This window comes from Erinaceus europaeus, chromosome 20 (genome assembly GCF_950295315.1).
Source record: "Erinaceus europaeus chromosome 20, mEriEur2.1, whole genome shotgun sequence".
Classification (NCBI taxonomy): Eukaryota; Metazoa; Chordata; class Mammalia; order Eulipotyphla; family Erinaceidae; genus Erinaceus; species Erinaceus europaeus.
The window spans coordinates 53558916-53580123 of NC_080181.1; the positions used below are offsets into that span (position 1 = coordinate 53558916).

Here is a 21208-nt window from a genome sequence, read left to right on the forward strand (position 1 = left end):
GTCTCCTGAGCGAGTGGATATGGTTTGGCAGGGGATGCAATCAGAGGCCGGGCAGAGCTGACCCTTGGGGCCTGGGAGCTGCAGGCCCACAGGAGCGGAGGGGGTAAGGGTGCTGGCTCTGAGCATTCAAGGTGCTGCCAGCCCTGTGCCCAGGAACCTCCTCTGCAGATGGCCCAGGTGAGCTGTTCCCGAGGTGTGGTAGACCTCATACCTTGGCAACCTCACGAAACCAACCCCTTCTCCCCGAACGCTGCATCTCTCGCCTCCTTAAGCCTTCCAGCATGCTCAGAGACTGGGGGGCTGGAAGTGTGGGGGGCTCTAAGACAGTGTCTCCAGGCCCTCCCCCTCTGCTGCACCACAGTCTCCCTCTGTTGGGTGATATATATACATTTTTTTCCTGAATTATTTGGGAATAAGTCATAGACATTCCTGCACTTCAGTTGTCAGTTTCCTAAACCAACAAGCAAAACTTCACTTGCATAGCAGCAACCTACAAAACTGAACCACCCACACTGATGCGGTGACCCTGTTAACCCGCAGCCCTGCTGACCTCGCCACCCGCCACTTCACTAAGGCCTTTGGCTGTCAAGCAGGGAGCCTGTTTCCTGGCCTCCGGTCTCAGTTATAAGCAGGCGTTGTGCTTCCCTGTCCTGTGTCTTCAGGTCCTCAGCTGTCTCCTTTCTTTCCTCCTCTTTGCTTTCCGTGACCTTGAAGTTCTTGAAAGGGTGCAGATTGTTGACTGACTGGGAGGCTCCATGCAGGTGTTGCCTGCAGCCTGGGCTGTACCCCCCCCCCCACGGGCTGATTTCACCTCCAGGGCTTGTCACCCTCTGTCCCCTCAGATCCAGCTGTGTTTCCCGGGGGGGGGGGGCACAGAGAGCCCCGGGTCAGTGTGTGAGCTGTCCTTCCTTTCCTGGTTGCTTGCAGAGTCCAACAGCCGCAGGGCGGTGACCCGGGGCTATGTCAGCCGCCTGCTCAGGCTACACCAGGACTGGCACAGCCGCGATGCCACCCAGGGCCACGTGCCGACCCGCCGGGCGCTGCTGCTCTGTCTCAAGCATGTGTCATGCCTGCACTCCGGTCGAGAGGCGCTCCTGGCGGCGGGGGGCATGGAGAGCCTCTTCAGCTGCGTGCAGGTGAGTGGGAGTGTGGGGTGGGGTCCCCCAAAGGCGGCTCTCAGAAATGTCCCGCATGGAGCTCTGGCTGCCCCCTGTGCTCTCAGGCTCTGGGTGGTGGCTCTGGGTTGAAGTCTCTCCACCCCCTTCATTCGCTGACTCCATACCTTCATCAGGGGTGATGCTGGACTCTGAAGCACCCCCTCCCCAGTCCCAGCTCCTGCAGCTCTGTCACTGTGGACATACTGGCCCACTTCTCTCAGCCTGAAGCCTCTTCTGTTTCAAAAATGTCTTTCCTTCCTTCCTTCCTCCCTCCATTCATTCCTCCCTTCCTCCCTCTATTCCTTCCTTCCTTCCTTCCTCCCTCCATTCATTCCTCCCTTCCTCCCTCTATTCCTTCCTTCCTTCCTCCCTCCATTCATTCCTTCCTTCCTCCCTCCATTCATTCCTCCCTTCCTCCCTCCCTCCTTTCCTCCCTTCCTTCTTCCTTCCTCCCTCCCTTCCTTCTTTTCCCTTCTCTTTCCTTCCTTCATTTCTTCTTTCCTTCCTTCTTTCCTTCCTTCCTGCCTTCCTGCCTTCCTTCCTGCCTCCATGGTCATCACTGAAGCTAGGTGTCAGCACTATGAATCCACTGTCTGCGGCCATTTTTCCCCCCCCATTTTCTTGGATAGGACAGAGAGAGATTGTGGGGATGGATAGAGAGGAAAAGAGGAGACATAGGCAGACCTGCTTCACCATCTGTGAAGTGACTCCTCTGCAGGTGGGGAGCCAGGGGCTGGAACTGGGATCCTTATGCCGGTCCTTGCACTTCACACCCTGTGCGCTTAACCCGCTGCCCTGTCACCTGGCCCCCTGATCTTTGCTGGTGGAAGCAGCAACAGACAAGGCTGCAGATGCTCTCTGCTGATGGAGTAAAGGTCCCCATCTGCCCATCATCCCCCCTTCTCCTGGGCCGAGGCTTCCTTCTCTGGAGTAGGCTCTGTGCTGTCCTCATGTCAGGGGGTCTTCACTCCTTCCTCAGGGCCCACCCCCCTAACACCCTCCGAGCACCTGCTTCCCCGGAGAACAGCCAAGGGCAGGGAGGAAGCAGCAGAGTCCATGTGAACACCAGAGCAAGCTCCTTCCCCTGCTGCTGGGGACACCTAGCCCTTAGCCTGTACCCAGCCAGCCACAGCCCTGCTGTCTCCCCACCCCAAGGCTTCCTCCTGCTCCACCTTGCAGCGTGCTCCCTCACCAGCTAGCTGCCTTCTCACCTCCTGTTCCTCCAGATGCAGTGCTGCTCTGGGCCTGTGCTCTGAGCTTCAGCTCACTAAATAGAGTGAGCCTCTCCCTTTCTCAGCCCTGGAGAACCCCTCCCTTCCCTGCAGAGCTGATCCTCACCTCCCACACAACACCCCCAACTCAGGCTCCTGGGTGAAAGGGGGGAGGGCTGAGAGAAGTCCCAGGGGAGGCCTGGTGTGAAAGGGGCCCTGAGCTCAGAGAGGTCTCAGAAGGTCTCAGGAGAGGGGAGCTGCAGCTGGCTGGAGAAGGGAGAGGACTAGGGAGCCCGCCTCCACCCTGAGGGGCAGCCAGGAGCCTGTACTGGGCAGCAAGCCCTGCAACACAGAAACATCCCTGGGCGCTGGCAGCTCGGGGAACCTGCTTCAGCCATGTCTGCTGCTGCTGGTGATGGATCCGGTGGGCACACGTGCTGCAACACACAAGGACCCGGGTTCAAGTCCCCGGCCGGTCTTCACCTGTAGGGGGAAAGCTTCGCAAGTGGTGACGGAGGGCCACAGGTGTCTCTCTGTCTCTCTTCCTCTCTGTCATCGCCTTCCCTCTCATCTGGCTGTCTCTACCCAATAAATGAATAAAGATTAAAAGAATATTTAAAAAGAAAAGAGAGGAGGAGGTCTTGGAACTTCTAGATTTTATTTCTATTGGATTTGAAGCAGCAGGATGGCCAGATACGATATATGCTTTTTTAGACTTTAAAAACTTTTTTAAAAAAAAAATTAATAATGATTAAGTCCATATATCACAGAATTTACTATCTTTCTCGTTTGTGAGTGAGCACAACTTAATACTTACTTAATGCTGCCGTTAAATCTGGGGAACTGTGGCTCTTACCAAAAGGCACCCAGTGGCAGCAGGCCTTCACATAGCTCAGTTTTGCTCAGTACCAGCTGATGTTTTTATTTTTTCTGAAGGCTCACCCCAGTCGACTTTATATACCAAGTCTGGAGAAAAAACATCTACTGAAAGACTGAAGAAAATGGCCATTTTTTTTCTTTTCCCAAAGAGACACTAAACTCCTCCAAGCTCACTCGCTCCCCTGCTCTCTCTCAATTTAGTAGACTGGTTCTTACATTTTTCACAGAGCCTGGAAAGAAGGGTCTTGTCATGTTTCATCAGCATCAAAACCTTACATCTGCAACCCAATTTCCCCCTGCTTTGGGGAGACGCTGCGAGGAATCAGCGTTGTAGGCTTTGAGAAGAGGCATGTTATTTAATTTAGGCGTTTGGGATTCACTTAGGGTTATTCCTCTTCTGATTTTATACTTTACCATATATATATATATATATATATATATATATATATATATATATATATATATTATTGCTATCAGGGCTATTCCTCTTCTGATTTTATACTTTACCATATATATATATATATATTATTGCTATCAGGGCTATTCCTCTTCTGATTTTATACTTTACCATATATATATATATATATTATTGCTATCAGGGTTATTCCTCTTCTGATTTTATACTTTACCATATATATATATATATATATATATATATATATATTATTGCTATCAGGGTTATTCCTCTTCTGATTTTATACTTTACCATATATATATATATATATATATATATATATTATTGCTATCAGGGTTATTCCTCTTCTGATTTTATACTTTACTATATATATATATATATATATATATATATATATTATTGCTATCAGGGTTATTCCTCTTCTGATTTTATACTTTACCATATATATATATATATATTATTGCTATCAGGGTTATTCCTCTTCTGATTTTATACTTTACCATATATATATATATATATATATATATTATTGCTATCAGGGTTATTCCTCTTCTGATTTTATACTTTACCATATATATATATATATATATATATATATATATATATATTATTGCTATCAGGGTTATTCCTCTTCTGATTTTATACTTTACCATATATATATATATATATATATATATATATATTATTGCTATCAGGGTTATTCCTCTTCTGATTTTATACTTTACCATATATATATATTATTGCTATCAGGGTTATTCCTCTTCTGATTTTATACTTTACCATATATATATATATATTATTGCTATCAGGGTTATTCCTCTTCTGATTTTATACTTTACCATATATATATATTATTGCTATCAGGGTTATTCCTCTTCTGATTTTATACTTTACCATATATATATATATATATATATATATATATATATATATATATTATTGCTATCAGGGTTATTCCTCTTCTGATTTTATACTTTACCATATATATATATATATATATATATATATATATATATATATTATTGCTATCAGGGTTATTCCTCTTCTGATTTTATACTTTACCATATATATATATATATATATCTATATATATCTATATATATATATATTATTGCTATCAGGGTTATTCCTCTTCTGATTTTATACTTTACCATATATATATATATATATATATATTATTGCTATCAGGGTTATTCCTCTTCTGATTTTATACTTTACCATATATATATATATATATATATATATTATTGCTATCAGGGTTATTCCTCTTCTGATTTTATACTTTACCATATATATATATATATATATATATTATTGCTATCAGGGTTATTCCTCTTCTGATTTTATACTTTACCATATATATATATATATATATATATATATATATATTATTGCTATCAGGGTTATTCCTCTTCTGATTTTATACTTTACCATATATATATATATATATATATATATATATATATATATATATTATTGCTATCAGGGTTATTCCTCTTCTGATTTTATACTTTACCATATATATATATATATATATATATATATATATTATTGCTATCAGGGTTATTCCTCTTCTGATTTTATACTTTACCATATATATATATATATATATATATTATTGCTATCAGGGTTATTCCTCTTCTGATTTTATACTTTACCATATATATATATTATTGCTATCAGGGTTATCGCTGGGGCTCTATGTTAGCACTACCAACCTACCACTTCCCAGAGACCTTTTTTTTGTTTGTTTGTTTCTAATTTTCAGGTAGGACAGAGAGAGATTGAGAGAGGAGGGGAGACAGAGAGGGAGAGAAAGAGAAATACCTGCTGACCTGCTTCACCACTTGTGTAGCATCCCCTCTGCTGGTGGGGAGCCGGGTCTCGAAACCCGGGTGCGTCCTTATACTTGCTAATATGTGTGAAAACCTCCAGGAACCCACTCCCTGCTCCTTAAAACAGGCCATGGTGCGAGGAAGGCTGACATGCAGGGCCTCCTATCCCCCAGGGGTTCTAGGCACTACTTCCCTTTACTTATTTATTTTGGATGGAGACAGAGAAATCGAAAGGGATGATATAGATACACACACACACACACACACACACACACACACACACCCTCTGCAACACTGCTTCACCATTTGTAAATCTTCTCCACTGTAGGTAGGGGCTGGGGGCTTGAACTGGGGTCCTTGATCATGGCAACAAAGGAGCTCAAGCAGATGTGCCAACCCCCGGCCCAGACAGTGCTTCTCAAGGTCCAGCTGCCTTGAAAGACCTTCCCAGCTTATTTTCAGATAGAAATCACCCGCCTGACATCCAAGCTGCAAAAGAGAAATCAAAATGCAGATTATAGCCTGGGCCAAAGCAGACTTTACACTCGATAAAATTAGACACACGGATGCTCAATTTGGGAACCAGGAGATTGCTCACCTGGCTTATAAGGCTGTGCGTCCTCCCCTTCACAAAACCAAGGTGCCACATAGGGCTACCGTGACAGTGGGGGAGGCTCCAAGGATGGTGAAACAGGACAGAGATCTCTCTCTCTCTCTCTCTCTCTGTCTATGCCTCTGTCTCTGATCTATCTGTCAGGCCTAAAATATAGGCAGGAGAGACATCTCTGAGGGTGCTAGCTGTCTGTGGGTCGGTATGGCAACAGAGTCTAACAACATCTCCTCTCTGCTTAGGGCTGCCTGGATGACAGGAGGCTGGAGCCGGTCCTCTCGGTGGTGCTGCAGATCCTGCGGGGCTGCTGCCCTCGGCGCCCCCTCCCCTTGGTCACCACCAGTAGCGCCTATGCCTTCCAGGTCCCTGGGAGCGACTTCTCAGAGCTCCCGCGTGCCCTGGCGGAAGGTAGGGAGCACGGGCCCCCGCGACTTTGGCCAGGAGTGCTCACACCCTGGCAGCAGTGCAGAGGAACACACATGATGATGGGGGTGGGGCAGGTTCTTAGAAGATTCTAGTGAGGACCCAGCAGATGCCTGCTCGAGCCTGGAGCCTGAGTTCAAAGCCCAGCTCTACAGGGGAGCACCGTGGAGGGTACCAGGCGAATCCCTGGATCGGGGAACGTGCTTTCTCTCCCTTTAAAATTTTTTTTCTCCCACTATTCTCCATTTAAAAAGATGTCTTATTTTATTTTATTTTATTTTATTTTAGTGAGAGAAATATGAAGAGAAAGATACAAAGAGAAACACCAGATCTGGCTTATGGTGGTGCTGGGGATTGAACCTGGGGGCTTGGAGCCTCAGGCAGGAGAGTCTTTTGTGGAACCCAGCTCTATTATTATTTTTTAAAAATATTTATTTATTTCCTTTTTGTTGCCTTTGTTTTTATTGTTGTAGTTATTATCGATGTCGTTGTTGTTGGATAGGACAGAGAGAAATGGAGAGAGGAGGGGAAGACAGAGGGGGAGACAAAGACAGACACCTGCAGACCTGCTTCACCACCTGTGAAGCGCCTCCCCTGCAGGTGGGGAGCCGGGGGCTCGAACCGGGATCCTCACGCGGGCCCTTGCACTTTACACCACGTGTGCTTAAGCCACTGCGCTATCGCCTGACTCCCTATTATTATGTTTTAAAATGACTTAATGTTTACTTTTTTGATAGAGACACGAAGAAATTGAGAGGGGAGGGCAGAGAGAGAGTGAGCTGCAGCGCTTGTGAAACTTGCCCCCTTGCGCCTTGAACCTGGGTCCCAGCGCAGTGTAGCAGTTGCTCTACTGGCCACACTATCACCTTCGCCCTTGTTATTTCTAATGAGCTAGAGATGGAGACCAGAGCTTTGCTCAGCTGTGACTTACAGCAGTGCTGGGGATTGAACCAGGGACCTCAGTACCTCCAGCATGAAAGTTGTTTGCATAGCCATTATGCTGTCTCCCTACCCCAAAGCGGTGCTTTTTATTTAATATATTGGATTTTAATGAGAGAAAGATAGAGAAAAAATGAGCTGTGCTCAACTCTGACTCATGGTAGTTTTGGGGACTGAACCTGGGACCTCAGAGTCTCAGACGTGAAAGTCTTTTGTAGAATCATTATGCTGTCTCCGTGGCCTCCAAAGGAGGGCTTTAAATGATGCCTCTTTCCCTGGCTGTGTGGAAGGACATGGGGTGAAAATAGCTTGGTCCAGGAGCCTATCCAGTGGCAACACTCATGTGTGAGACCCTGCCTTACTCTCCAGTTAATCAATGAAGGGGTCAGGTGGTGGCACACCTGGTTAAGCCCAGTCAGTACAAAGTGCAAGGACCTGCACCAGGATCTGGGTTCAAGCCTTAACCTTCCAGGGGTGGGGGTGTCACTTCATGGAAGGTGAAGCAGGTCTGCAGGTGTCTATTTTTCTCCCCACCCCCGTCTTCCCCTCCTCTCTCGATTTCTTTCTGTCCTATCCATTAAAAAAAAAAAAAAAAAAAAAGGAAAGAATAGCCGCCAGGAGCGGTGGATTCATAGTGCAGGCACCAAGCCCCAGTGATAACCCTGGAGGCAAAATCCATGATTCCAGTGATATTCAGCCCCAGCCTTCCTCCACTGAGCAGGCGTTTCCTCAAGCACACCGCAGGCACAATGCACTGGACCCTCCTCTGGACCTGTGCTTCAGATAACCAGGCTGCCAGGCACAGCTCACTTTGGGTGGGTGTGACCTTCCGGCTCTGTTGGCTGTGTCACTTGTCCCTCTGAACTGGGCAGGGACAACCGGAGTGGTATTCCTGTGCCTTTTAATTCTGCACTCCCTTGAGATTCTGTGCAGGCTGACAGTTGGGACCTGCTGACCCAGTGCTGGCAGGAGCCTGTGCTCACGGGACTGACAGAGACCAGTGAGCACTAGTGTGATGAAGATGTTGGGCACTTGATGGGGTGTGAGTATGCCCAGTCCTCCTCCTCTTCCTCCTTATGAGAGAGAGACAGAGAGAGAGAGAGAGAGAGATGCTAAGAAAAAGTACCAACCTTTGTGTGGTGAGAGTCCCCAGTCCAGGCCACAGGGGACATCTTACCCATTGCACCTCTTTCTCTCCACACAGAGGACTTTGAAGATGATGAAGACAGTGGTGATGAAGAAGTGGACAGAGACTCAGATTCTGAATATGCCAAAGAGGAAGTAGGTACCCTGACCGTAGAACCCTCACAGTCAAAGATCTCAGGACCCTCCCCTCCCCCCACCAAGCCCAGCAGAGAGGTGATGCCTTTACTCCACAGCCACTGGTGTCCATCCCTGGAGTAGTTTGCAACGCCTCACTATAAACTCAGGGTGACCCCCTTATTGTCTTCCATCACAATAAGCCTTCGGGAGAGACACTTAGTGCTCAGGGTTGGCCCATTAGTGGGTCTCTGTGGGAGGACTTTCCAGGAAAGCTCATCCAGTAGATGTCACTCTCCATTAGCCACTGGGCAGCTCTTTTTACCCTGCCTGGAGTCTATATGGACTGGGCACTCACCAAGCCATCACAGACGACACGCGAATCAGCAGGCTGGGCTGAGTACTGGTAGAACTGAGTTTACACAGGAAGCCAATGGGCCACCAACCATGAGTGCCTGTGGTCTGCCGTCCAGGAACAGATAGCTAGGCCTTGGCTCCAGGGTCACTCCGACTGGATGGTCCTTTGTTTTGGGGGCTGTCCTGTGCACTGGCCTCTCTGGCCTCTCTCTATCCTGAGTGTCAGTAGCACCCATCAACTTGACCCTTTCTGTCATGAATAAAAAAATTCCTCTGGAAATTGCTGGATATCCCCAGGAGAGGGAGGGGCAGAATCATCCTTGGCTGAGATCCACAGCTCTAGATAACTTGTTTGTGATTAATCTGTAACTGTGCTTCTCTTTATGCCAGTGGGCATGGACTTGCTGAGCCCCTCCAAAATGGAATTGCTCAGTTTAGTGCAGAATGAAACTGTGAAGTGAGTACAAAATTTCATTTACAGAATTCCTGACCATGACACTAGAATTCAAAATTTCAGTACCTCTCTCTATCTCTCAATTATTTGTCTATCTCTCTGCTTATCTATGGACCATTAACCTCTACATATACTTATCATATGTATGTGTCTACACATTTCTTATATGCCTCTGCCTATCTGTTTGTCCATCTGTTAGTCATTCTGCCTGTGTATCCATGTGTTTATCTGCTCCTGCAGCTATAGTGCTCTGTCTCTCTTCCTCCTTCCTTTCTTCTAGGTTGCTCTTCGACCCACCTGCTTATCTAGAGAAAGACTTTCTGAGTTCTCCATCATCAAAATCACTCACCTTGCTGATAGGAGTAGCAGGAAGCAGAGACTCCCTGCTCATCAGGTCTCTGGGTTCAGGCGGCTATTGTCACTCCGATGTTCTCAGGGTTGTGTTGATGAATAGAATCGTTTCTGAGTCATCAGGAGCAAATTGCTTCTTTGCTGGGTCTCAGCCGTGTGGCCCTACGAGAACCTGCAGAATTATCTGAATAATACTGTGCGGCTGCGGCCATTCATCAGTGCCAGTCCCCTCCTCTCTTGCTTGCTCTCTGAGCGCCAAGTGTCTGGTGTGCTGTCACTTGGCTCTAGTATCTGATGTCGAGAGACAAGGCTCTCTCCAGTGCCCAACTTCACACAGCGTGTGTGTGTGTGTGTGTGTGTGTGTGTGTGTGTGTGTGTGTGTGTAGACCTTCAGATACTCTCCTTGGTCCCTCTCTATAGATGGAGGAGGTGGATTGTGGTGCAATGGAGTCTAAACAAATAAACAAACCAGGCTGGGAAAGAAATATAAGACTATGTGGTCAGAATTTGGGAACTTTTTCTTCTTTATATAAAATTTAAAAAATATATACTGACAAGACCACAGGATAAGAGGAGCATAGTTCCACACAGTTTACACACCCAGAACTCTGTATCCCATCCCCTCCCCTGATAGCTTCCCTATTCTTTACCACTCTGGGAGTATGGACCCAGGGTCATTATGGGGTGAAGAAGGCGGGAGGTCTGGCTTCTGTCATTGCTTCTCTGCTGAACATGGGTGTTGGCAGGTCAATCTAGACTCCCATCCTATTTCTATCTTTCCCTAGTGGGACAGGGCTCTGGAGAGGTTCCAGGACACATTGGTGGGGTTGTCTGCCTAGGGAATTCAGGCTGGCATCATGGTAGCATCTGCAACTTAGTGTCTGAAAAGGCACTAGGATAGAAAGCAGAACAAGTTGTTTAATAGTCAGGAACCTAGAGGCCAGAATAGAGCAGATGAGTTTTGGGATCTCCATTTTGGAAAAAAGCTAGTAGGTCTATTTTGGGTATATTCCAAAGGGCCCTTGACTTTATTAACTTTTGCCTGAGCAAAACAGCTAATATGAAGGTGGACCAAAGGTATTATCTGGGGAAATGGTGTCAGAGTTGGAAATAGGACTAAAAAGCTGGGTCAGGGCAGAGAGTAGCTCCCAAATATGGGGAAGGTATATAGGTATCATTTTTTGATGTATATAAGTCTCATTTTATGGGCACTTTAAATCCAAAGTCCTAATGCCCTCAAGGGGAAGATGGGAGGTCAGTATGTGAGTGTGAGTTTTAGAGAAACAGAGGAGCCTTGGGACCAGGCCTTGGTTTGGGAGGGTGGCGGAGAGGAAGGACAGTGTTGCTCTAGGAAACGGGGGTTTTCCCAGGAGACTCCACAGCCTTTGCCCCAAGAAAGGTGGGGGGTAAACCAGAAGTATTTGCTTCTGGCTATGGAGCTTGACGCAAGACCTTCACCTGTGGCCTTTCCATGTGAAAACCATAGTGATTAACTGGGAGCAACTCTCAGAAAGATGGGCATCTGTCAGGTGGTCTCAGTCACACCTGGGCTGCAGGTGACTGAAACAAATGCACTTGCTACAGCAGTGGTGACCAGACTTTCTCTGAGAGGTTGATATGACCAGGGTGGCGGGGGAGGCCACAGAGCTTTGCTGGAGGGGGTGACGGTATACACACACCATGTGTGGGTCTGAAATCATACCCCTGGGATCTTAGGCTGTTATTATTACTTTTCTGTTGTTTTGTCAGAGCACTGTTCAGCTCTGACTTATGGTGGAACAGGTGATTGATCAGAGATTTTGAAACCTCTGGCATGAAAAATCTTTGCATAGCCCTTATGCTATCTCCACTGCCCTACAAAACACACTTTTAAAGAATATGTTATTTATTTATTTTTAATATTTTTATTTATTTTATTTTACTTTTTTTATTTATTTATTTTCCCACCGCCCAATCTCCATATCCCACCCCCTCCCCCGATAGCTTTCCCATTCTCTATCCCTCTGGGAGCATGGACCCAGGGTCATTGAGGGTTGCAGAAGGTAGAAGGTCTGGCTTCTGTAATTGCTTCCTCGCTGAACATGGGCGTTGACTGGTCGGTCCATACTCCCAGTCTGCCTCTCTCTTTCCCTAGTAGGATGGGTCTCTGGGGAAGCTGAGCTCCAGGACACATTGGTGGTGTCTTCAATCCAGGGAAGTCTGGCCGGCATCCTGATGACACCTGGAACCTGGTGACTGAAAAGAGAGTTAACATACAAAGCCAAACAAATTGTTGAGCAATCATGGACCCAAAGCTTGGAAAAGTGGAAAGGTAGTATTAGGGAGGTACTCACTGCAAACTCTAGTATACTTCTGCTTTCTTACTTTGGTGCCATACTCCAAACTCAGTCAATTTCTGCTTTGCGTTTCTACTTCTTTTTTTTTTTTTTTTACATGCATAACATTTCCCAGATTCCCATTTAGCAATACAACCCCCACTATTTCATTCATCATTTTTCATGGACCTGTATTCTCCCCACCCACCCACCCACCCCAGAGTCTTTTACTTTGGTGTAATACTCCAATTCCATTTGGCAGCACAATTTGTAATAGCCAAAACCTGGAAGCAACCCAGGTGTCCAACAACAGATGAGTGGCTGAGCAAGTTGTGGTATATATACACAATGGAATACTACTCAGCTGTAAAAAATGGTGACTTCACCGTTTTCAGCCGATCTTGGATGGACCTTGAAAAAATCATGTTGAGTGAAATAAGTCAGAAACAGAAGGATGAATATGGGATGATCTCACTCTCAGGCCGAAGTTAAAAAACAAGATTAGAAAAGAAAACACAAGTCGAACCTGAAATGGAATTGGAGAATATGTTATTTATTTATTTATCTATTTATTTGGTTAGAAACAGAAAGAAATTGAGAAGGAAGCAGGGAGAGAGAGAGAGGGAGAGAGAGAGAGAGAAAGACAGACACCTGCAAGGCTGTTTCACCACTCGTGAAGCGGCTCCCCTGCAGGTGGGTAGCTGGGGGCTTGAACCGGGATCCTTACGCCGGTCCTTGTGCTTCATGCCATGTGCACTTAACCCACTACGCTACTGCTTGACCCCCTCCAAAAACACTTACAAGAAACTGATAAAAAAAAAAAAAAACCACTAAAGGAAAGAAAGAATTACTATCTGCTAAAGGTCTTGGACATTGGATCTGGGGCCCTGCTCTCTGATTAAGAATTGTCATTGTCAAAGAAAAACAAACAGACAGACAGACAAACAAAAAAGAATCTTTCAACACATAGCCCAGATGTTGGCCATCTCTTTTTCTTCTTGAGGACGACTATTAGATTTAGACAAGCTCAGCAGAAGGAGACAGGCAGTGAGTTCAAACGTTCCTTTCTTCTCTTTCCATTAAAGAAAGTTCTCTTTTCAGAACTTCCATTCCCTTCAGGAACTCCTGGTCTTGTTCCTTGTGAGGGGCAGCACACCCAGATCTTGGAGAAGGGCAGCTGGAGACAGAAAATGAGCAAAATCCAGAGGTATCGGGAGGCGAGTTGCCCTCACTGTCAAACTCACAGAAGGATGGCCTGGAAGAAAAAATACGGACTCTGAGACCGCTGCGCCTGCTGGATAAACAGCTGAGGAAGACTTGGCCCACCAAACACCAGTGGGAAGGTCTCCCATAGTCCTCCCCTGTCCTCTGAGGCTCAGAAAATTCATTTTCCCACAGCAGAGTATTCCCTCCTCCTTTCTTCTTCTTCTTGGTGCTTCCACCATGGTTCGTTCTTTCTTCTTTTATTTTTTAATTAAATTTTAAAATTATTTCTATTTACTTACTGGATAGAGACAGCCAGATATCGAGAGGGAAAGGGGGCTAGAAAGACAGAGAGACACCTGCAGCACTGCTTTGCCACTTGCAAAGCTTTCCCCCTGTAGGTGGGCATCGGGGGCTCGAACCTGGGTCCTTGCCCATTGTTAACATTTGCGCTCAACTAGGTGCACCACCACTTGGCCCCAACATGCTGCTTTCTATAAACGGAAGCTTTTTCTTCCCTTCACAGCCCCCACCCAACCCTGTGCCTAGCTGTTCTAGGGGATGCCAGTTGTTCTAGTTGAAATTCTACTTCCTTAGAAATGCAGGCTCTCTTAGATCACCCAATTTCCACAGCTTCCCATGCCGCGCCCCCCCCCCCATCTTTGATCATTTCCATGGTATCTTTCACTGCTGGAAATTACCCTGTTCATCTTTCACATTCACATATGCTGTCTTTCTGCTCTCACTAGAAGGCAAATTCCACAGAGACACATGTCTTTGTCTGTTCCATTGCCATGGAATCCTCAGCACCTAGAAGCAAAGGCTTGTACTAGGTGCTCATTAGCTGTGTGTGAAAGGAGTGAAAGGTCTAAACTGTGAAGTGGGGCGGGGGGAGGTAGAGGATTAGGTCACGAGCTTAAAATCATGTTGATGACAGTGGTGATGAGACACAGATTTCCTCGTAGCCTCCTTTATTGCTCACATAGTTCATCCCGGCAGAATTTATTTGAGACGAGGGTTGATAAAGTCCTGAAATCAGGGCCAAGAAAATTCTCATCTCGTCTCCCACTTTGAAAACGCAACCTGACCTGTTCAGTCGTCCTTTGCCCAGGCCCGCACTGTAATCCGGAGGCACGGGGACCAGGCCCCGGGATTCTAAGTCTCCCATCAACATGTAACCCATCCTGCTATTTCTCGGGGCACCTTTCTTGCTTGTGATGTGTTTTCTTGAAATTTTCTGCTGTAGGACGATGACTTGGAAACAGATGTGTGCAAGCTGAGTTCCAAGCCTGGTCTTAACCGGCCTGAAGAAGAACTGAAGCAGTATGAAGCAATGTGTCTTGAGCTCTGCTGCAGCTATGAGGTAGGCCACATGCTGTGCTTCTGTTCTCGGTGAGACACTATGCTTTGCTTACTTGTTGTTTCTTTGCGGGGCCTGTAAGGCCAAGCAGAGGTGTCCAGATGGAAAGCATTGTTCCTGATTGGCGATCTGCTTCTGGGAGCCTTCTGGGAGAGGAAATGACCAACGTACGGTTTGACGCCCTGCACCTGAGATGGAGGGAGGGTAGCCGTTTGTAAGTGTCCTCTCCCCCACACACCAAAAAGACAAGTGGGAGTTCTTGATGGCTCAACTGTTGGCTTGCCAAAGAGGAGCAGTCATTCTAGGGTACTTTCTGTGGGCAGGCAGTCTGAGTGCAGGGTTCTTTGTTGGTGGAAAACAAATGGAGAGCCTCACGCTTGGCGATTGCATCTGTGTACCCAGCAGCCATGCTCTTTGAAGGAAGCTGTGCTCTCAGAGATCTCAGAGGAATCTATCCTGAGACCCACGGCTTGTTGCTGCCACTGCAATGGTTGATGGCAGTAGGATTGCTGACCTATCTTTTGATCTCCACTATTTTCGTACTACTCTTAATAAGTCATGAATTTGACAAAACCCAAGGGTTCAAGCTAAGTAGGTCTGAGAGGGAGAGGGAGAGGGAGAGGGAGAGGGAGAGGGAGAGGGAGAGGGAGAGGGAGAGAGAGAGAGAGTTTCTACACTCTGCTTAACTCCAGAGAGCAGAATGGCACCAGTGGGAACTTCTTCCATGGAGGAAACTTAGATTCAACATGATCCTCAAACGAAGGGTTTGAGGCTTGGTGTGCAGATGAGACCCCACAGCTCATTAGAGGTGCTGCAGGACTGGACAAGTCTCTCCGGGAAAGCCTCTTGCCTGTGTGAGTGTCTGTGATCAGCCCTTAACTTGACTCCTTTTTTTTTTTTTTTATTGATTTAATAATGATCAACAACACCATAGGATAAGAATGGTACAATTCCACATAATTCTCACCACCAGAGTTCTGAATCCCATCCCCTGTATTGGAAGTTTCCCTATTCTTTATCCCTCTGGGAGCATGGGCCCAGGGTCATGATGGGATGCAGAAGGTGGAAAGCCTGGCTTCTATAATTGCTTCTCTGCTGGTCATGGGCATTGGCAGGTCGATCCATACTCCCAGCCTGTTTCTTTTTTTCTTTTTAAAATTTTTTATTTATAAAATGGAAATATTGACAAGAACATAGGATGAGAAGGGTACAATTCCACACAATTCCCACCACCAGAGTTCCTATCCTATCCCCTCCATTGGAAGCTTTCCTATTTTTTATCCCTCTGGGAGTATTGTCCCAGGATCATTATGGGGTGCAGAGGGTGAAAGATCTGGCTTCTGTTAATTGCTTCCGTGCTGAACATGGGCACTGGCAGGTCAATACTCCCAGCCTCTCTCTGCCTTTCCCTTGTTGGGCAGGGGTCTAGAGAGGTCGGGCTCCAGGACAAATTGGTAGGGTTGTCTGCCCAGGGAAATCAAGTTGGCATCATGGTAGCTTCTGGAACCTGGTTGAAAAATAATTAAGATATAAAGCAGAACAGATTGTTGACTAATCATGAACCTAAAGGCAAGACTGTTGCAGATAAGATTTGGGGTCTTTGTTTTGGAAAAAGCTAGAAAATATCTTAGGTATACTCCAAGGGGCCCATGACTTTACTAATTTTTGCCTGACTACGACAGCTCACATGCCAGGTGGGCTAAAGGTATTGTCTGGGGAGATAGTGTCAAAGTTAGAAATAGGACCTGGATCAGGACAGAGAGTAGCTTCAAAATATGGGAAAAGTATATAAATATTATTAACTGTAATCCCCATTGATTTGATCTGGGCCCCATATTCAGGCATCCCTATAGGTCTGAGCTCGCATTCAGTGGTCACGGCTAGGAACATTCTAGGCTGCACTCATTATATGGCCCATCTTCCTCGAGTGGCAGAATGCAATGTGTCTGCTCAACCAGTTGCACCACTGCCTGGCCCCTTGACTCTCAGGTAATGCCTATTCTCTGAAAGACTGCCTGCCATTCAGTAAACTGCTCAAGATATGTTGCAAGGGGACTTTCAAGGAGAGAACTTTACTGGGGGAATGTTGATTTACAAGATTGCTGTCACAGAAATACAGTTTCTCACCTCCCCTTGACAGGTGTCAGTGCACCAAATCCTCCACCAACTTGCCCACTTCCCCTACCATGGGACAGGGGGACCCCGTTGAAACCCCTCCTGACTCCCTCCTCGAGAGTCCTTGGCTCTGCTGTAATACAACGTCTCTCATTAGAGCATCACCTGTAGTTCCCCTTTGAGTCCCACCTCTGAGTGAGGCCATCTGTGTTCATCTCTCTCTCTCTTACTTCATTTAAACATGAGTCCAAGTTCTGTCCAACTTGCAGCAACAGAGACAGTGTCATTTTTTTTTTTTTTTACAGTGAGCTAGCCTGCTGCTATATGCATATGTACATAGTATAGCTTCCTTAGCCACTCAGATGCTTTTGGACATTTGAGTTGCTTCCAAATCTGGATTATTACAGGTGGTGCTGCAGTAGGAGCCGTGAGAAACTATGCCTCTAATGAAAAAGAAGAAGAAGAAGAAGTGGGGGGAGGGAGGAGGAAGAGGAGAAGCCATAGAGACAGAAAACTGAGACATGTTATACATGGATCAACAATTATATTCATTGTAAACCATTAATATCCCCAACAACACCAACAACATAAACAAGTGCAAAGCAAATAGTGCGGCTGTGAGCATCGCTGCGTGTAAATCTCTTCAGGCCGGCATCTTTGCGACCTGTGTCTCCATCCCTAGGAGAGGAGTTGCTTTATGTCCATCTTCCTCTTGCCACCTAATAGGTCGGCTTTATTTTTCCATGTGAGTCCACTTCTTAGATTCTCTTCTCTGTTCCATTCGTCTGTACAGCTTTCCTTTCACCCATCCCGCACAGCCTTCAATACTGTAATTTTACAGAAAAAAAAGTTTTTTTGCCATTTTTTTTTTATCTGTGATCAACAATGTTCTACCACTGAAGTTACTTGTTAGCTTCATTTTTAAAAAACATTTTAAGGCATCTCCAGGGGTTAGTTTCACATTCCCACAAACCATGTAGCAGGATTCCTTCATCCTCTCATCCTCTCTGCGCCTGTTGCTTCTCTGTCCTTTCTAGAGCATGACACCGTCAGAAGTCTAAGGAGATACCTATCTCATTTTTGTCTTGGCTTACATTTTTCTGATGGCCTCTGACTTTGAGTATATATATATATATATTTTTTTTTTTTTTTCTTTCCCAGACTTCTATTGAGTATCTGGATAGCTTCTTTGTTTGAGAGCCTGTTCAGGGCACCTGACAGTGACATGCTCGATTGAGCTAAGCTAAGCACAAGGACCTGTGCAAGGACCTGAGTCTGAACCCTCCACTCCCCATCTGCAACAGAACAGGAATGCTTCACAAGTGGCAAAGCAAGTCTGCAGATGTCTGTTTTTCTCCCTCCCTCTCTGTATATTCCCTCTGCTCTCAATTTCTTTCTGTCCTATCCAATAAAATGGAAAAAAAAAAAAAACAGGCTGCCAGGAGTGGTGGTTTTGTAGTGCTGACATCGAGCCCTAGTGACTGGAGGGGGAAAAAAGTTTGTTTAGATTCTCTCCCTGTGGTTTAATGGGGTTATTTTTTTGTTGTTGCTGGGCTAAGTATGAGAAATAAGTGAGGAGTTGGGCAGTAGCACAGCAGCTGGTTAAGCGCACGTGGTGCGAAGCACAAGGACCTGCTTAAGGATCCCAGTTCGAGCCCCCGGGTCCCCACCTGCAAGGGAGTCGCCTTACAGGCTGTGAAGCAGGTCTGCAGGTGTCTGTCTTTCTCTCCTCCTCTCTGTCTTCCCCTCCTCGCTCCATTTCTCTCTGTCCTATTTAACAAGGACGACATCAATAAAACAACAATAATAACTATAACGACAATGAAAAACAACAATAACCACAAAGGGGACAATAAATAAATAAATAAATAAGTAAATAAATAAATATTAGAAAGAAGCAGGGAGGGTGGATATTTTGATTAATAGCTCTTTGTGTGATGTGTGGCTTGTAAAAAGTCTCTCCCCATTCAGCTGGGGGCCTTTTTTGAGACAATTCCTTCTGTGATGCAGATGCTTTTCAGTTTGATGCTTGAAGTTCAGTCTTTCTTCGGTTGACCTTGAATGAAGCTCTATGCCCACTGGCTATGATTGAATTATGTTTCTTACCTGGAAGCAAACACCGACATGCTCTTTTCTGCTTTAACCCTCAAGGAACTGGCTTCCAAACCTGGAGATCATCTGGACTCTGAAGAGAGTCAGCATGCCAGCCGCCAGCACATTCTAACTGCTGCCTCCCCCAAGCGCCATGGCTCGAATAAGAGCCAGACCTCCTGGGGGCAAGCAAGAGAAGGCTCGGTGCAGAGTTCTCTCCTGAGCATGGTCAAGATGGGCAGGTCCACTGTCCATCCGGCCTCCAAAATCAGAGCCACAAAGAACCCGTTCGCAAGCGCACAAGTGAATGGTCTGGGGACCGATTCTTCCAGAAATGACATGCCTGACCTGCAGACCCTCTTCAGAGAGGATGGTTGGGACATGCACATGATTTCCTGCCCAGAGATGAGTCCTTCCTTTTCCAATTCCATGAGGCCTAGACAACCTTTGGAAATAATAGAGAAGCTTCTGCAAAGACACACCAAGCTCATCCCCTTCCATGACGCCCGTCTTTACATGGTCAAAGCCAGAAAAGCCAAATCTGTGGCTGACTTCAAGGTGATGGCCTTTCCTGACCTCTGGGGACACTGCCCACCTCCTTCTGCGCAGTCCATGCTGGAACGCAAACACGGAGTCCAAAGGTGAGGCTTCTCCCACCTCTTTGGCAGGTGTCCTTTTCCTCTTCTGTCATACTTTTACAAGTAGAGTGGTTTGCAAAGCTTGTTCTGTTGTCTTTAGAAAAAAGGAGTATCCGTCAGGAGTGTATTGAACTCCTTTGGGCAACGTTTGCCAAACACAGAAGCTTGTCTGTCCTAATGGCATCTTTTAGAACCAAATGTGGGGCGGTGACTGGTATGTATTTCCTGAAAGAGAATTCCCAGGGTGATGGAATCTCATCCATCCCCTCTTTGCATGCTCACTGTAAATTACCATGACAGGGAGAGATAATCCAACTCCCCCAATTACTGGAGCCATTTCTCAAAGCAAGTTCTCAGGACAAAGAAAAAAAAAATAGAACTACTTGTGTTTTCTTGAATTGTTTGCTGCAAGTTACTACCTGACCTCTCAATAGTGGAGGAGGTGGCCTCCTCCTGTCCTGCAGAGCCTGACTTGACTGGGAGAAGAGTTTTACTGCTCCACTGAGGACTAGAAGGAACAACTGCATTCTCTAGGGAAGACACATGGAAAGATGGATTATACCCAGGGAGCAAGGAAGGGAAGTCTGCTTTTGGCCCAGCCTAGGGAGGTTAAAAGAAGCCAAGTATAAATTATTATTATTTTTTCTGGGATTAACAATGCATTGAGTATGCATGGGCTAAGTCTGTACAGCAGAATGTAGATCAGGAAGTTCTGTGAACTTAGGGTTGATTTCATCTATAAGTTGATGGGTAATCCTAAGAGCTAGGCCCACCTGGGCTGGCTGACCTTCCCAACCTCACCCCTGCATGTTATCTGCCCTGATGGGGCTTCTGAGGAACACACCACGTGGCTGGCCAACTGACAGCTCCTAGACAGAACCCCTTTCCCTGCATCCAGAGCTCACGTCTACCTGTCTACTTGCCTGTTCCTCTTCCACCACCAGATACTTGGATTGGAAGGTCCAGCAGGGCATCCACAGGATCCCCTCGGCTTCCTTTCCGCTCACACAAATCTCCCAGATATCTGGTGTTTCCCATAGAGAAGCTTGACCTTACAGTTGAGCCTTGTGGGGCAGGCAGAACCCAAGGGCCACCAATGACACAAGAATTCATAAGCTTATTGGAGCCTCCCCGGCCTCTCAGATGCTGACAGTCAGCAGTCCTAAGTGCCCCCTCAGAGCTGCCTCACTGCAGAGAAGCCTTTCGTTCTATCTATTTATTTTTCTTTTGATTTTCTTACTAGTTATTTAATGTTGACTTACAAAAGGACAAGATAACAGGGGTACAATTCTGCACCGTCCTCTTTCCCCAGTCCCTCCATCGGAAGCTACAGCAGTTATCTTAAGGTTGCAGATATGGGTTAACTATTATTTCTGCAACTATCTGTCTAGATTTGTATATAATTGCCATTTCCCCCTACAGTCCCATCTCCTATTCCTTTCCAAGTCTCACACATACTTATTACTATATATGTTTCTCCCTTTTTCCTATTCTCTCTTTTGGGTCCAGAGTCCAGAACCCTCTAGTCATCTCCCCCCTAGTATTCCCCCCCACTGGGAGTATGGATCAACATTCTTTTTGGGATGCAGAAGGTG

At 46.2% G+C, this 21208-nt stretch overlaps 1 protein-coding gene across 1 annotated transcript in view; it reads left to right on the forward strand.

Annotated features, from left to right (window-relative positions):
* Positions 1-21208, forward strand: part of AGBL1 (AGBL carboxypeptidase 1) — a 165459-nt gene that overhangs the window by 111878 nt on the left and 32373 nt on the right. The window contains exons 7-11 of the mRNA XM_060179380.1: positions 928-1136; positions 6350-6515; positions 8674-8750; positions 14656-14772; positions 19036-19616. Coding sequence (XP_060035363.1) covers positions 928-1136; positions 6350-6515; positions 8674-8750; positions 14656-14772; positions 19036-19616 — 1150 coding nt within the window. The remainder of the gene's footprint in view (positions 1-927; positions 1137-6349; positions 6516-8673; positions 8751-14655; positions 14773-19035; positions 19617-21208) is intronic.